Raw genomic sequence first — 17732 nt, 5'->3', positions numbered from 1 at the left:
CACAGCTGCTGCTTAGTTTCAGATTTCTGTTTGTAGGAACTGCTGTGAGAAGAATGTTGTAAAATCTTTGGAGGGTAGAGCAAAAGGCTCTCCTTTTCTTAACAAAAAGCTGCATAGGAGATATGTCTGGTGGCTTATCAGTATTAAGTTTAAGAAGTTATTTTACCAAAGTTGAATTTATTTATTTTTGAGACATGGTCTCTTGTAGCTCAGATTGACTTTGTGTTTGCTGTGTAGCTGAGACTGACCTTAAATTCCTGTCTCCACCTCTAAAATGATGCAATTGCAGGCATGTGTCACTATATATGGCCAGGTTGGATTTTAAAATTGTAATTTTAGAGCTGTCAGTACTTGCCATGTGTTGATAGATCCTGGATTTCCAGCACTTGGCAGGCTGAGGCAGAAGCATTTTGAGTTTAAGGCTACCCTGGACTGCAAAACCCTGTCTTAAAATGAACAAATGAACAAACAACCAGAAAACTAGAAACACTATAGATAGTAACAGAGCAACATATCTTCATTTTTCCATGATTAATAGAATTGATATTAAAGTGCTGAAAACATTTTGTATAATGTTTTATTATAATTCACTAACATGTTATTAAAATTCCACATTAACTTTAATGTGTATGAGCCTTTTATCTTTCAAGGTATAACATAGCTACTAGGGACTGTTTGGTAATTTTAAAACGCCTAATACTTATCCTTAAATTTGTCCTTTGTAAAGCTTTATTGACTTTTTCATTTGCTATCATAATTAATGAATTTCATTTGACATCTGGAAAACCTTATTTTTTATTTATATACAAACACATATTTGAATTTTATATTTGAGTATATTCTTTGTACTAATTGCTAACATAATCTATTTTTCAAATATTAATGTACTTTTTTTTCATTTTGTTTTTAAATGTCTACATATTGTTACATTGTTGATTTGGATCATGTAATTGATTTCTTTTCATTTGAAAGACATAATTTTACTTTATACCTTACCTACCATGGACTTGCTGTGTAAACCAGACTGGCTTTGAACTTGAGTGATCCTCTTGGCTCTATCTCAAAGTACTAGGCTTATATTCATGTTCTACCACACCCAGCTAGACCATGTAATTGGGTGAGCTAAAAGACTCAAATGTTGGTTTTTCTAGTCCTACAAACAGTAGAAATAGTTAATACCTCAGTATTATATTTAGGAGAGAATTGACAATGTAGCTATATTTTCAAATTTTAAAGAGGATATGTTATACATTTTGATGCAGATTTCTAAATAGTTGAGTAGAACACTGACTTTCAGAGATCTTTTTCTTTCTTTTAGTACTAGGATTAAAGGCATGGTGCTGTGCCTAACCTCAGTAGTACTTTTTCAATGAGAAAGTGACCAATGTAAAAGATTTTGTCACAAGTTATTTTCATATGTCTTAGGTTGAAATACACAATTTTTTTTTTTAAAGTTAGAACTCTATGAGCTAGGTGTGGTGATGGACATCTATAGTTCCAGCATTAAGGAAGCTTAGCAGCATGTGGGTTCAAAACCAGTCCAGAGCTATGAAGTAAGGCCTGTCTCAAACCCCCAAATTCTTTTTGGTTGAATGCCAATAATTTAAAAAATTATCTTTGTATTCTGTGAACTCAGAAGTTCACAGACTCAAAGTGAGTATAATATCTTTTCCTTACTACTGACCTAGCATTTTATAATGTTTAATCTTGGCAGTTTTATTTGAACTTGTATAGTTCAATGTGTGTTGATGTGCTTTTGATTTGATTTTTAGAATTAAAAGGTAATGTACTGATTAGCTTTTTATGCCCCTGAAATTATGGCGGAGTGTCTTTCAGTTCTTAAACTACATACATTCCTTAAGATATGGTGAAAATACTCCATTATTGCACATTATATTAACATATGCTTTTAAGAGTTTTGAAGATTTCCTTCAACATTTCTAAATGGGAATGTTGTAGAGATAAATAACAGTTTATAGGGATCACAGAGAACATGTATTCTCAGGTGTCATTTAGAATATAGTGCATGCTGATTGGGATGTCTCTGTTCTTCCTATCTATTCCAGGTAGAGAGGGTGGTAAGGTGAGGACCTGTACGCGCGAGAGTGTGTGTGTGTGTGTGTGTGTGTGTGTGTGTGTGAGAGAGAGAGAGAGAGAGAGAGAGAGAGAGAGAGAGAGAGAGAGAGAGAGAGAGAGAGGAGAGAGAGAGGAGCGGAGAGGAGAGAGAGAAGAGAGAAGAGGAGAGGAGAGGGAGGGAGAGAGGGAGAGAGAAGGGAGGGAGAGAGGGAGAGGAGAGGGAGGGAGAGAGGGAGAGGGGAGGGAGGGAGAGAGGGAGAGGGGAGGGAGGGAGAGAGGGAGAGGGGAGGGAGAGAATGAGAATAAAAGTAAGCTGTGTGAAATTCTCTTAAGAATTCATGAAGATATTGTAAACAATAACCAACTATGCTCCTTGTTGCGGTTATCTCTGACCTTAAGATTATTTTTCTTTTATGAGATGAGATTCTTGGCAGTGTTGCCCAGGGACCAACCTGCCTCAGCCTCAGAACTACAGGTGTGTCCTACCAAGCTAGCTGGTTCTTAGTGGTGGAGAAACACATGGGATATTACTAAGAAGAGGTACAGAGAATAATCTGCTGTTGGGAGTGTGTTTAGAGTGTAAAGACTGCACAGAGGAATTGGTCTTCTGAAGGATGAAAATTTCAATAAGAAAAATAGGAAAGCAGGGAATGCCATGTCAAAAGGAATAACATGTAGAAAGGAACACATACTAGATGGTCAGTGTGGAAATGTTTGTTTTTTGTGGTGTGCTGGCAAGATGACTCATTTGCTTTGAGTCTGGTACCCTGAGTTCAATCCCCCAGTTCCAGGGTGGAAGGAGAAGATAAACTGAAGATAAACTGAAAGTTTATCTTCTGACCTTTCACATGTGTGCCATGACATGCATAAGTCTGCACTCACACACACTACACATACACACACACAAACAACAAAAAAGCCAGGTGTGGAGTCCACACCCTTAATCCCAGCACAGAGAAGCAGAATCAGGTGGATCTCCCAAGTTCGAGGCTAGTCTGGTTTACCTGCTGAGTTCAAGGCCAGCTAGAGCTACATTGTCAGACTTTGTCTCAGAAAGAGAACAAAAGTAGGGTTCAGGCAGGGTGGCTCGGCCCAAGGTGCTCTCTGCTAAGACTGACAGCCTAAGCTGGATTCTCAGAACCCACATGGTGGAAGGAGAGAGTCCATCCTCTGTTCTTCAGATGCATGCTCACAAAGAAAAGAAAAGTGTAAAAATGTCTCTCAAGTAGGAACTTTGGAAGTAATGAAGGTATTAGAAAAATAAATAATAGAACAATTAAAACAGAAAATAGTACAAAGTTTTCAATAGTGAAGATTACTGTGTGGGCTGAATATGTCTCGGTCTATTGAAGTGAGGAAGATTAAGTATAAAAACTCATGAAGTGAATTCCTCATTAAAGGTAAAAGAATGAGTAGACCTTACATTTTACAACTAGTGGATTTATGATTTATACTTTGGAACATAACATGAGAATAAAAAATACTTGCAAACATATTATTTTTGAATCTCCTATTTTTAGTATCTGTAAAAGTCTTTCAGTAACCCTAAAGATTCATTTCATCCCTGTTTTTAATGATCCAATTTTGCATGTTAAGAAGTTTAACTATAAACTTTTTCAGATATTGGAGAGTCTAGTAAAAGAGAGAACACACCTACAGCTGGAGGCTTTGGAAGAGGAAAGGGTTTTGGAAGCAGAGGTAATTACTTGTAATATTTTTACAACCAAAATTTTAGTTGACTCTAAGGTTTGCATTTTTATTTTTTAGAAAATAAAACGGAGAAAGTATGTACCATGCTAGAAATTATGAGGATCACAAAGTATTTTCATTTGGTATAATATATATGTAGTATAAAAGCAACAATTTATGCTGCTTTAGGTATATACAGTGTTCTATTTGTCTTTTTAAAAAGATTTATTATTACTGTTTGTATGTGTATGTGTGGATGCACATGTACCACAGTACACGTATGGAGGACAAATAACAACTTGGAGGCACTGGTTCTCTCCTTCTACCATGTGGACTCCAGGGATTGAACTGAGATCAACAGGATTTTGCAGCAAGCACTCTTATCCCTGTTTCACCATCTTGCTGGTCCCCCATTTTGCCTTTTCCTCTTGCTTTAGCATCATCAATTCACCCTATGCATGAGCCCCAATTCTTTCATCTTTTACTACTCAGGGCTCCCAGTTCCCCATGGTGTTTTGTTTTATACCTCAGTAAGGGAACACATGTGCTCATCAGTAGCTGAGCACAGGAAGACCAGTAATATTTAGGTGAGAGAGCTTCCCAGTCTTTTCAGAAACTCAACACTGACTCTTCTTGGGACAGGAATGAGAGAAACAAGCAGCAATTATGGGTGGTAGAATATAGTCATTTCTTAAGCAACTTTGGAGATTGCAAATATTTAAGTGGCAATAATAATTTAAAATTTAGGATTATATCTACATTTTGAAAAGAAATAACTGCTTAAGATTTTTTTGTCAATAATACAGTGAAGCTATTGGGTACATGCTTATGTATATGTCATGTGTATAAATTAAACAACTATCGAAATAATTGGTTAGTTCTTATATTAAAGAAGCCTAATTGTAACTGAGTACTTTAGTTAAGACAATTATTGATAGTTATCTATAGTGACATTTAATTTTAGGGTATGTATTCCCAAGTATCTTTTCTGTGTGAGAGAGTAGGACAGGCTGGGGTGTCTCACTATGCCATCTAGGTAGGTATCTAATTCATGAACTCAGCATTCAAGAAGCTAGGGCTGCAGACATACCTAGCTCCTTGAGTAATTTTACACTAAAGACCATTTTTATTAAGAGTCAATGGTATTTTGGAGACAGGTTTCTCACTGCACCCAGAGCTCAATGATTTGGCTATACCGCCTGGCCAGCAAGCCCCAGGGATCCTCTGTTCTTGCTTCCTCAGTGCAGGAATTATAGGCACACACTATTGTGTTTTTTCACTTCCTTTTCATTTTCAGTTTTCTTTTTTTAATTTTTCTTTTTAAAATTATATCATTTTTCTTTCCATTTTTATTTAAATTAGAAAAAAGAATTTTTATATGTCAATCCCAGTTTCCTCTGCCTCCTCTCCTCCCTTACCCACCCCCCAACTAACACCTTACCTATCCCATACCCTTTCTGCTCCCAAGGGAGGGTGAGGCCTTCCATTAGGGGGATCTTCAGAGTCTTTCATATCCTTAGGGATAGGGCCTAGGCCCACCCCCTTGTGTATAGGCCCAGGGAGTATCCCTCTATGTGGAATGGGCTCCCAAAGTCTATTCCTATACTAGGGATAAGTACTGATCTACTACAAAAGGCCCCATAGATTTCCGAGGTCTCCTCACTGATACCTATGTTCATGGGGTCTGGACCAGTCCCATGTTGGTTTCCCAGCTGTCAGCCTGGGGAGCAAGAGTTCCTCGATGTTCAGGTCAGCTGTTTCTGTGGGTTTCACCAGCCTGGTCTGGACCCCTTTGCTCATCACTCCTCCTTCTCTGCAACTGGATTCAAGTTCAGTTCAGTGATTAGCTGTGGGTGTCTTCTTCCACTTCCACCAGCTGCTGGGTGATGGCTCTAGGATTACATATAAGTCAGTCATCAATATCATTATCAGGGGAGGACATTTAAGGTAGCATCTCTTCTGTTGCTTAGTTAGTTGGTGTCATCATAGATCTACAGACATTTCTCTAGTGCCAGATTTCTCTTTAAAACTATTATGGCTCCTTGTATTATGGTATTTCTTATCTTACTCTCCTCTATTCTACTCCCAACTCAAACTTCCTGCTCCCTTATATCCTCCTCATCCCTCCTCTTCTCCCTTCTCATTCTCCTAGCTACCTCTCCTGTCCCCTCATGCTCCCAATTTGCTCAGGAGATCTTGTCCCTTTCTCCTTCTCCGGGGGACCATGTATGTCTCAGAGTCCTCCTTGTTTCCTAGCTTCTCTGGTGGTGTGGATTGTGGGCTGGTAATCCTTTGCTCTATGTCTAAAATCCATATATGAGTGAGTACATACCCTGTTTGTCTTTTTGTGACTGGGTTACCTTGCTCAGAATGGTTTCTCCTAGTTCCATCTATTTGCCTTCGAATTTCAAGTTTCCATTGTTTTGTTTTGTTTTTCCTCTGAGTAGTACTCCATTGTGTAAAAGTACCACATTTTTTCTATCCATTCTTCAGTTGAGGGTCATCTAGTTTCTGGCTATTACAAATAATGCTGCTATGAACATAGTTGAACAGATGTCCTTGTTGTATGAATGTGCTTCTTTGGGGTATATGCCTAAGAGTGGAATTGCTGGATCTTGTGGTAGACTGATTCCCTTTTTTTTCCTGAGGAATTGCCATACTGATTTCCAAAGTGGCTGTACGAGTTGGCACTCCCACCAGCAGTGGAGGAGTGTTCCTCCTTTTCCACATCCTCTTCAGCACAACTGTCAATGGTGATTTGATTTTAGTAATTCTGACAGGAGTAACATGGTTGTTTTGATTTGCATTTCCCTGGTGGCTAAGGATGTTGAACACTTTCTTCTGTGTCTTTCAGCCATTTTAGATTCCTCTATTGTTGTCTATTTAGTTCTATAACCCACTTTTTAAAGTGGATTATTTGGTGTTTTAGAGACTAACTTCTTGAGTTCTTTGTAAATTTTGGAGATCAGCCCTCTGTTGGATGTAGGGTTGGTAAATATATTTTCCCATTCTGTGGGCTGCCATTTTGTCTTGCTGACTGTGTCCTTTGCCTTAAAGAAGCTTATCAGTTTCAGGAGGTTCCATTTATTAATTGCCGATCTTTGTGTCTTTGCTATTGGTGTAATGTTCAGGAAGTGGTCTCCTGTACCAATTTCTTCAAGGGTATTTCCCACTTTGTCTTCTAGTAGATTCAGTGTGGCTGGATTTATGTTGAGGTCTTTGATCCATTTGGACTTAAGTTTTGTGCATGGAGATAGGCAGGAATCTATTTGCAGTCTTCTACATGCTAGCATCCAATTATGCCAGCACCATTTGTTGAAGATACTTTCTTTATTCCATTGTATAACTTTAACTTCTTTGTCAAAAATCAGGTGTTCATAGTTGTGTGGGTTAATATCAGGGCTTTCAACTTGATTCCATTATTCTACCTGTCTATTTTTGTGCCAATACCAAGCTGTTTTCAGGACTATAGTTCTATAATAGACTTTGAAGTCGGGGATGGTGATGCCTCCAGAAGTTCCTTTATTGTACAGGGTTGCTTTGGCTATCCTGGGACTTTTGTTTTTCCATATAAAGTTGAGAATTATTCTTTCAGTGTCTGTGAAGAATTGTGCTGGGATTTTGATGGAGATTGCATTGAATCTATAGATTGCTTTTGGCAGGATTGCCATTTTTACTATGTTGATCCTACCTTTCCAAGACCATGGGTGATCCTTCCATTTTCTGGTATCTTCTTTAATTTCTTTCTTTAAAGACTTAAAATTTTTATGATACAGGTCTTTCACTTTTTTTGGTTAATGTTATCCCAAGGTATTTTATGTTGTTTATGGCAATTGTAAAGGGTGTTGTTTCTCTGATTCCTTTCTCAGTGCATTTATCATCTGTGTATAGTAAGGCTACAGACTTTTTTGAGTTAATCTTGTATCCTGCCACTTTGCTGAAAGTGTTTATCAGCTGTAGGAGTTCCCTGGTAGTTTTTCAGGTCACTTACGTAGACTATCATATCATCTGCAAATAGTGAAAGTTTGACTTCTTCCTTTCCAAATTGTATCTCCTTGATCTCCTTTTGTTGTCTTATTGCTCTAGCTAGAACTTCAAGGACAGTATTTAATAGGTATGGAGAGAGTGGACGGCCTTGTCTTGTTCCTGATTTTAGGGGAATCTCGTTGAGTTTCTCTCTTAGTTTGATGTTGGCTGTTGGTTTATTGTATGTTGCCTTTATTATGTTTAGGTATGTTCCTGTTATCCCTGATCTCTCCAAGACCTTTATCATGAATGGGTGTTGGATTTTGTCAAAGGCTTTTTCAGCATCTGGTGAGATGATCATGTGGTTTTTCTTTCTCAGTCTTTATATGGTGGATTACATTGATGGATTTTCGTATGTTGAACCATCCTTGCATCCCTGGGATGAAGCCTACTTGATCATGGTGGATGATTTCTCTGATGTGTTCTTGGATTCGATTCACCAATATTTTATTGAGTATTTTTGCATCAGTGTTCATGAGGGATATTGGTCTGTAGTTCTTTTTCTTAGTTGTGACTTTGTGTGGCTTGGGTACCAAGGTTATTGAAGCCTGGTAAAAAGAGTTTGGCAATGACCCTTCTGCTTCTATGGTGTGGAATACTTTGAGGAGAATTGGTATTAGCTGTTCCTTGAATTTCTGGTAGAATTCTGCACTGAAGCCATCTGGCCCTGGGCTTTTTTTGGTTGGGAAACTTTGATGACTACTTCTATTTCATTAGGGGTTATGGGTTTATTTAAGTTGCTTGTCTGTTCTTGATTTAATTTTGGCAAGTGAAATCTATCCAGAAAATTGTCCATTTCCTTTAGATTTTCAAATTTTGAGGAATACAGGTTTTCAAAGTATGACTTGATTCTCTGGATTTCCTCAGTATCTGTTATATCCTCCTTTTCATTTCTGATTTTATTAATTTGCATGTTCACACTCTGCCTTTGGTAAGTTTGGATAATGGTTTGTCTATCTTATTGATTTTCTCAAAGAACCAACTCTTCGTTATATTGATTATTTGTATTGTTCTCCTAGTTTCCATTTCATTGATTTCAGCCCTCAATTTGATTATTTCCTGGCATCTGCTCCTCTGGGTGTATTGGCTTCTTTGTGTTCTAAAGCTTTCAGCTGTGCTGTTAATTCTCTAGTGTGATTATTCTCCTGTTTTTTCATGTGGGCACTTAGCGCTATGAACTTTCCTCTTAGCACTGCTTTCAAAGTGTCCCATAAGTTTGGGTATGTTGTGTCCGCATTCTCATTGAATTCTAGGAAAACTTTAATTTCTTCCTCGACCCAGGAATTGTGCAATTGGGTGTTACTTAATTTCTATGAGTTTGTGGGTTTTCTGTAATTTGTGTTGTTGTTAAATTCTAACTTTAATGCATGGTGGTCTGATAAGATACAGGGAGTTATTTCAATTTTTTTGTACCTGTTGTTGATTGCTATCTTGACAAATATGTGGTTGATGTTAGAGAAGGTTCCATGTGGTGCTGAGAAGAAAGTAAATTGTTTTGTATTTGGATGGAATGTTCTATAGATATCTGTTAAGTCCAATTGTGCCATAACTTCTATTAGTTCCATTGTTTCTTTAAGTTTCTGTCTGGTGTTCCTGTCCAGTGGTGAAAGTGGGGTGTTGAAGTCTCCCACTCTAAGTATGTGTGGTTTTATGTGTGATTTGTGTTTTAGTAATGTTTCTTTTGCAAATGTGGATGCCTTTGTATTTGGGGCATAAATGTTCAGAATTGAGACTTCATCCTGATGGATTTCTCCTGTGATGAGCAGGAAGTGACCTCCTTCATCTCTTTTGATTTTAGTTTAAAGTCCAATTTGTTAGATATTAGGATTGCTACCCCCACTTGTTTCTTGGTCCATTTGATTGGAAAATGTTTTCCCAGCCCTTTACTCTGTGGTACCGTCTGTCTTTGAAGTTGAGGTGTGTTTCTTGTATGCAGCAGAAGGATGGATTCTTTCTTCTTATCCATTCAGCTAGCCTGTGTCTTTTTTGTAGGCGAGTGAAGACTCTTAATATTGAGGGATATTAATGACCATTGATTATTCATTCTTGTTTATTTTGGATTTAATGGTGGTGGTGGAATTGTGTGTGGATTTCCACCCCATTTTTCTTTTGGCTGTTGGTAAAGTGGGATTATTGATTGCCTATGCTTTTCTGGTTGTAGTAAATTTCCTTGGGTTGGAGTTTTCTTTACAGCACTTTCTGTAGGGATGGATTGGTGGATATGTATTTTTTAAATCTGTTTTTTTCATGGACTATGTTGTTTACTCCATCTATATTGATTGAAAGCTTTGCTGGATATAGTAGTCTAGGCTGGCATCAGTGGTCTCTTTGTGTAGGTAGAATACCTATCCGGGACCTTCTGGCTTTTAGAGTTTCCATGGAAAAGTCAGGTGTAATTCTGATAGGTTTGCCTTTATATGTTACTTGACCTTTTTTACTTTGCTGCTCTTAATATTTTTTCTTTATTATGTATGTTTGGGGTTTTGATTATTATGTGGCGAGGAGACCTTTTTTTGTGGTCCACTCTATTTGGTGTTCTGTAGGCTTCTTTTCATTGGCATGTCTTTCTTTAGGTTGGAAAAGTTTTCTTTGATTTTGTTGAATGTTTTCTGCACCTTTGAGTTGGATTTCTTCACCTTCTTCTGTACCTGTGATTCTTAGGTTTGGTTTGGTCTTTTCACAGTATCCCATATTTCCTGGATATTTTTTGTTAGGGATTTGTTGGATTTAAGATTTTCTTTGGCCGCTTGCATCTGTAGTTCCTGATCATTTACTCAGCTTTTCTATTTCCAGCATTCCCTCAGTTTGCATTTTCTTTATTGTCTCTATTTCAGTTTTCAGGTCTTGAACTGTCTGAATTGTTTCCTTTAGCTGTTAGAGTGTATTTTCTTGGCTTTCCTTAAGAGATTTGTTGATTTCTAGCATTTGTTTTTTTCTTTCTTTCATTTCTTTAAGGGATTTTCTCATATCCTCTTTGAGGCTCTCTATTATTTTCATGAAGATGTTTTTAAGATCATTCTCTTCTGCTTTATCTGTGTTGTGATGTTCAGGTCTTGCTGGTGTAGTGTCCCTAGACTCTGGTGGTGTCATATTGGTTTTTCTGTTGTTGAATGTGTTTTTATATTGTCTTCCCATTGCTTCTTCCAGTGGGTATAGAAGGAATCTCTTCCTCTCCTGGTGGGTACGGGAGCAAAGTTCCCTTCCAGTAGGTGCAAACAGATCTAATACTCAGATGTCTCTCCTCTTCCTAGTCCTGTGGATGGAGGCAAGACTGGTACTGGGGCTTTGACAGTCTCTGGGTGAGCTGGATCCTGCTGAATGGGATCCACCACTTTGAGCAGTCCCCTGGCCTCAGGTATCCCTGAGCAGGGCAGAGGAAGGCTACCTGAAATAGGCCCAAGCCTACCAAGTCCTGTGGATGGAGGCGACTCTGGTACCAGGGCATTGGCAGTCTCTGGGTGGGCTGGATCTCCCCAAATGGGATCCGCTGCCATCAACAGTCCCCTGGCCTCAGGTATCCCTGAGCAGGGCAGAGGACACTCATTTTCAGTTTTCATTTTAGGTTTTTTCATAGTGGTGCTGGGGATTGAACTCAAGCCCTTAGGCTTACATGACAGGCACTTTATCAGTTGAGACATCTCCTCAGGCCCAAATTTAACTTTTGATAGTTTGATTAGAAAGTAAATAATGATTACAATGATACATATTGTTGTCTTGCCTATGTATATATAGAGGTGTATAGGATATTTGATATATTATAAAATGTACTGAAATGAACTTAGATCTAATGATTTGATAGAGGCAGAAATTTTAATATAATTTGAATTAGTCTCATCCTGTTTATATATGTAGTTGTTTGTAGCTTATCACAGCTTATCTCATTTTGAAGGATCATTATAACTAGTTGTCTCTGAAAGACTTAAAATGCATTTTACGCATATATGCATGTTCTGTGTATTTCTGTACACATGTCACGGAGGCTAGAATTGGGTGTCAGACTTCTTGGCACTGGGATTATAGGCATTTGTGAACCACCTGATGGAGTGCTTGATCCAAACCCCTGCCTGCCTGCCTGCCTGCCTGCCTGCCTGCCTGCCTGCCTGCCTGCCCTTATGATAGAACTGTCAGCACTCTTTAACTGCTGAGTCATCTCTCCAGTCCTGAAAAACTTTTTTTTTTTTTTAAACTATAGAGATAAAAGAAATTGTTCCAGAAATTTGAAGTTTCCTTTTATATTTTATATAGGTTTTTTAAATAACAAGTTTGAAGAAGGTGATAGCTCTGGTTTCTGGAAAGGTAAGTTGTGTTTTTGTGGCAACTTTAAAAAATTAATGTTGGAAACAAGCTAGAGAGGTTCAGATTGGTAATTTTACTCAGGTCCAGTGCTAAGTTATCTTATGCTCAATTTCATGAAGCAGCTATAGGGGCCTTTGACAAGGATGTAGATAAAGAATTCAGGCACCTTTAATTTGGTACTTTCCTACTTACCTTAGTTATACCTATTAAAGTCCAATCACTGAAAGTTGTTATATCTGTACAATAAGGTATAGGTAGTAGAAAAAATAAGTCAAGAATTAGAAGTCCACTATAAGGTAAATGTAGCCCAATGACCTGATAATCTCCAATGGTGGAGGGAGGGTACCTGATTCCTGAAAGTTGCCCTCTGGCCTTCACATATGCCTGTGGCATGCACACTCCCCCCCCCCCCACATGCATACTCATAATAAATACATTTAACAAAGTGGTTCATGCTTTTAATCCCAGCACTCGGGAGGCAGAGGCATTTGGGTCTGTATGTTCAAGGCCAGACTGGTCTATATAGTGAGTTCCAGGAAAGCCTGTGCTACATGGTGAGACCCCTCCTTAAAAAAAACAAAACAAAACAAATTTCCTCCCTCCCCATGTAAATACGTACTGGAGTTGTTTAAACTCAAGTAAGCCTAAGAGGAAGATGGCTGAAATGTGAGTCTCTGTTCGAAGTAAAGCCATGTCTAAGGTATTGACACTCTGGGGAAGTAGAATGATGTTATCAGAAAGTCAATGAAGCTTCCTCAAGTCTGATTGGAAAGGTTTGTGTAGGGTCTTGTATATAAAAAGCATCTCTGGTGATTCTGATGTGCTTTTTGTTTGAAAGTCACTGGTCTATGGAATTTTTATGACATTGGGTTCCAGAATTTAGCTCACTTCTCAGCCCTAGTTACTTGCTAGTTGAGTGATACTAAAGTATTCATTCTAAGCCTGTGTTTATTACTCTGTAGACTGTAGGCCATTTTATGGGCTATTTAGGCTGTTAGTAAAAGAACAAAGCAAAATACTAACATTTTGTGGTAAATATTTAATAAATGCAATTTTTCTTCATTAGATACTTGAGGTTTGACATTGGAATGAAGTTTACTGGTAGTTTGTATGAACAAGACCCTAGGTTCCATCCCCTGCATTGGAGGAAGAAGAATGGGGGTGGGGGAGGCTTGTTTTATTATATGCTTTGATTTCCAAAGTAAAAAATCAAAACTAGACACAATCACTAAAACTCTTTAAGATTTTGAGACATGGACTTACTATGTAGCCCAGGCTGACATTAAACTTGTGGCAGCCTCTTGTCCTGAGTGCAGTGCTGGGACTTTAGATATAAGCCGCCATACCTGGTTTAAAATTTGATTGTAGTCTATTACATAAGATCCAACCATTTCTTTTAACCCTGCCCCAATTCAAAGGAAAATACACAACATAGAATTAGTGTTCAAGTGGGGGAAAAGTCACTTAAGATTTCTCTGCTTTTGAGTACTCTTGCCTTAATCTACTAATTTTTAACCTATGTACTAGTTGTATTAGTTATGTTTTCTCATTACTGTGACAAGAACAGCTTAAGGAAGGAAGTTTGTTTCAGGAAGTCAGTTACCTATGGTTCTGGGTAGGCATGGCAGTGCTAGTGTGAAATGACTGCTTATATTGTACTCACAGTGAGGAAGCAGAGAGGGAGGGATGCTGGTGATGCCCAGCTCATCTTTTCTTTGTATTCAGTTCAGGACTCTAGCACATGGCGTAGTGATAGCCACCTACAGGATGGATCTTTATCTCTTCATTCTTTCTGGAAACATCCTCACAGGCATGCCAGAGTTGTGGTTTTACATGATTGCAAGTTCAGTCAAGTTGACAATGAAACTGTAATGATCAAGATCATTTCCATCTACTTAAAACTTTCCCCAATTGAGTCCTTTAAGCAGTGGTGGGTCAAATAACAGCAGAGCATAAGTCAAGTTTTCATTGTTAAAGAGAGCTTTTTTCCAAAATGGCTTTTGCTTTTGTCTATTTCTGATTTCATTCTTAGTTCATGCTAAAGAGTAAAAATGCCACATATCAATCAAATTCTTTCAGTCTCAAAGTTTTGGGCAAATCCAGGAATGGGAAAAAGGTCACCAAAGCACCTTTTGCTTGCAACACATGTAGTGTTGTGACTCTTTGCCCAATTTGGTATAATGTAATGATAAGGACCAGAGATTTTGGAGTTGGATGCTTGAATCTTGAAACCCAGACCATCCTCCTGGTGTTGTCTGAAAATGGTATTTAACTTAAAAAAAAAAACCCTTTTTCAAAAAAAAACCCAAAAAACCTTTTCTCTGTTTATAAGATGATGGTTATAGCCATTGAAAATGGTTTTGTGAGGGTTAAAGGTAATGCAGTAAAATAAAACTGGGTGTGAAGGCATGTACCTCTTGTCATAGCTCTGGGGACACTAAGATGGGAATATCAGGTCAGGCATGGTGGCTCATTCCTGTAATCTCAGCATTTAGGAGGCAGAGGTAGGTGGATCTCTTCGTTCAATGTCAGCCTGGTCCACATAGAGTTCCAGGACAGTTAGGGCTATAAGGAGAGACCCCATCTTAAAAAACACAACACAGCAAAATAATACAAAAAACATGCATATTATTTGTGCCCAGAAGATTTAAGACCATCCTTGCAAAAGTAGTATTTCCAATAGATAGGAAGGAGGGCAGAAAGAAAGGAATGCATTAATGAATTATCCATTTAGAACAGTGGCAGGTGCACAAATTCTACATGACATCATTTTATACCATGCAATTAATAGGTTGCAACTATTTAATTTTATTTAATTTTCATTTGTGCTTGGCTTTATTGTCTATATCCACAAAGACCACTTCTTATTTTAAGCTTATTCATAAATGGTTAGATTCACAAGAGGTTAGAAAAATAGTATGGAATTGGTTTTTGTCCAAATTCTCCTAATGCCATTATTCTATTTTACTTCTTAAAGTTACCAAAATAAATACAGGTTTATTTTAGGGGAATAATTGACAAAAGATAATATAAGACCCCCTTCTCTTTGCCAGGTCCTAAAGTGATCTATAGAATATTTTTCTCAAAGGCAGATGTATTAGCTCTCACCTCATTATCTCGGAGTCCGTCTTCTTTCTAAAATCTCCTTCTTTACCAGTTATCTTATCAAAAATATTCTTTTTGAGAAAATTATGCTAGACGATTCTTTAAAAAAATATCCTTGCTGGGCAGTGGTGGTACATACCTTTAAACCTAGCACTTGGGAGGCAGAGGCAGGTGGAGCTCTGAGTTCAAGGCCAGCCTGGTCTAAAACTCGAGTTCCAGGACAGACAGGGATGTTAGACAAACCCTGTCTTGAAACACTTATGCAGGCTTGCTCAAATAGTCAAGTAGAAACCTTCAGCTAGGTATCAGGATCATGTTTAAAAAATATAAGCATAACATGTTAACTAGATGGGTGCTTTTGTGCACAGGTTTAGATGATAGTCTGTAAGCTGTTTGATCACTTGACATCAATGCCATTTGTTTAAAGTTCTTGAATACTGGACATCAGTGACATGTAAAAGATACCTTGAAACTATCTCTCTATTCCCCAAATATGCCTTTGCTAGAACTTGAAGAGCTTAGAGTGTTGTTGATAACATAAAATTTTCAAAGTTTGAAAAATTGTTCATTTCATGTCACTCTGCACTTGGAGAATAAACTCTGAGAATGAAACGTAAGCATTTATTTTCACACAGTTCACTTGGGTGACTTTCAGTGTTGTGATTGATCCTCATACCACTCTTCAGAGAGGCCCTGGAAGTGTTCTTGTACTGTCATTAAAACAGAAAAGCCATCGAGTAATTGAGTTACTTACTTACAAAGAAAGAGGAAAAGTTTGCACGCATTTAAGAAAGTATCACTCTCTAGCATTAGTAATAATGATAATCACAGAAAAAGAAACATTTTTAATAGAACAGTCATGGGTCTCTAGTAGCCTAGAATTGCTTTTCAGAGCCATTTGATTATTTGTGTAAGTTTTTCTTTTTGTCTTTTTTTGTCTAGCATAACAGTGAGCAAGCATTGGGTACTCAATCATATATTTAACATTAAATATTAATATACATAGATCTTCTGTATATGGAATTTACCCTGAGCAATGTTTTTATGTTTTTAGTAAAATTATTATAAGAATTACAATGTTTATATTTCAGCTTGAAAAATATTCCTATTAAGTTCCATTCTGTTCTTAAGCTCTTATGCCATTAAAGTTACCTAGATGCTATTGACATGTTACATTTCTATTCAAGAGTCTAATAATGACTGTGAAGACACTCAGACTCGGAACAGAGGGTTTTCCAAGAGAGGCGGTAAGGACAATGCTTTGAACAATTAGTATGTAAGACAAAACTAACTTTAAAAGACTGAAAGACATGAAAACCTTTAAGAAAGGTCCACCTCTTCCACTTTAATGTCATTAGATATTTGGTTTTTATTTTTCCTTTAGGACCTCAAGAATGTGCCATAATTTACAAAAGAGGGATTTTAGTGTCTTGATCAGTTACAATTTAGATGAGCTCACTATTCATTTCTGAAAAAGGTCATTAGAAATTTGGGGGAGGCAAACTTCATGTAACATTCTGTTTGGAATCATAGATGCTAAAATCATAAGCTAGATGCTTTCTCAGCATGTATTGAAATCACATGCAGATTAATCATTTAGTAAGACCAGAAGAAACACAGAAAATGTTGTAGAATTATGTCAGTTTATCTAATTAAAGTACAATAAAAATAAAAAATTGAAAGTACAGCAAAAGCAGAAATTAGCTTTTGGAAGTTTAACCTTTGTGGTTTGAAATCTGATTTTTCTCAGTTTACAGATAGTCTATAACAGAGATGTGAACTATTTTTTACCCAATAACAACATAAAATAGACCATAATATGTGAGATTCAGATAGTTTATTTTGTGGGAAACTAGTGAGCCAAGGTCTTTAAGGAAGACAACTCAGTAGAAAGAACATACAAATATAACAGAGCCTGTGTAATGGAGTGCTGTTCCTCAGTAGACAACAACAAAGCCGAAAAAAAAAAGAAATGTAGAATGGCTTCTCTGTGATTCAACAACAGAATTAAACATGCTACTTACATATGTACATAGATGATAGATAATACGAGAGCAGGGAAATGTAAAACAGTACAAGATGTTGGTTGGGTCAGTGAGGGAGAGAGATGGTTAAGGAAAGAAACAAAAGAAACTCAAGGCTGCATGTGTTGCATTTTATTCTGAAGCTGGCTGGCAGGTCCATAGTTTTAAATTGTTTTAAATCTAGATATACACTTCATGTTTTACTTGATGACCTTTGTGAAAATAATTTCTGCTTAGAAAAAATGTCCAAAGTATTTTTTTAATGAAAAGTGAGAAAGTTGATAGGTTTTTTAAAATGTAAAGAGGAATAAATAATTTAGAGTTATTAAGTGGTTATAACTGTTGATAGGCAGATTATTGACAGATTAAGGAGTGTGTTGGCTAATAGGTACATAAATTTGAATTTTCTTAGATTTTTAAAAGTTTTTATTTTGGATGGCACTGGGGATAAAAATGCTATATACTTGAAATTAGCTCAGTTATTTTATTTTATTTTTTTTTTTTTTTTGAGGCAGG

General features: G+C 37.3%; 1 protein-coding gene across 11 annotated transcripts in view; it reads left to right on the top strand.

The window, feature by feature from the left end:
- The window catches only part of Ddx4 (DEAD-box helicase 4), a 71630-nt gene that overhangs the window by 24420 nt on the left and 29478 nt on the right, over positions 1 to 17732 (top strand). For all 11 annotated transcript variants that reach the window (XM_035440573.1, XM_035440575.1, XM_035440571.1 and 8 more), the window contains 3 exons: positions 3697 to 3774; positions 12037 to 12087; positions 16380 to 16439. In XM_035440573.1, coding sequence (XP_035296464.1) covers positions 3697 to 3774; positions 12037 to 12087; positions 16380 to 16439 — 189 coding nt within the window. The remainder of the gene's footprint in view (positions 1 to 3696; positions 3775 to 12036; positions 12088 to 16379; positions 16440 to 17732) is intronic.

This window comes from Cricetulus griseus, chromosome 2 (assembly GCF_003668045.3).
Source record: "Cricetulus griseus strain 17A/GY chromosome 2, alternate assembly CriGri-PICRH-1.0, whole genome shotgun sequence".
NCBI classification, from domain to species: domain Eukaryota; kingdom Metazoa; phylum Chordata; class Mammalia; order Rodentia; family Cricetidae; genus Cricetulus; species Cricetulus griseus.
Note: the sequence above shows the minus strand (reverse complement) of the source record. Positions and strands in the feature narration are given on the sequence as shown.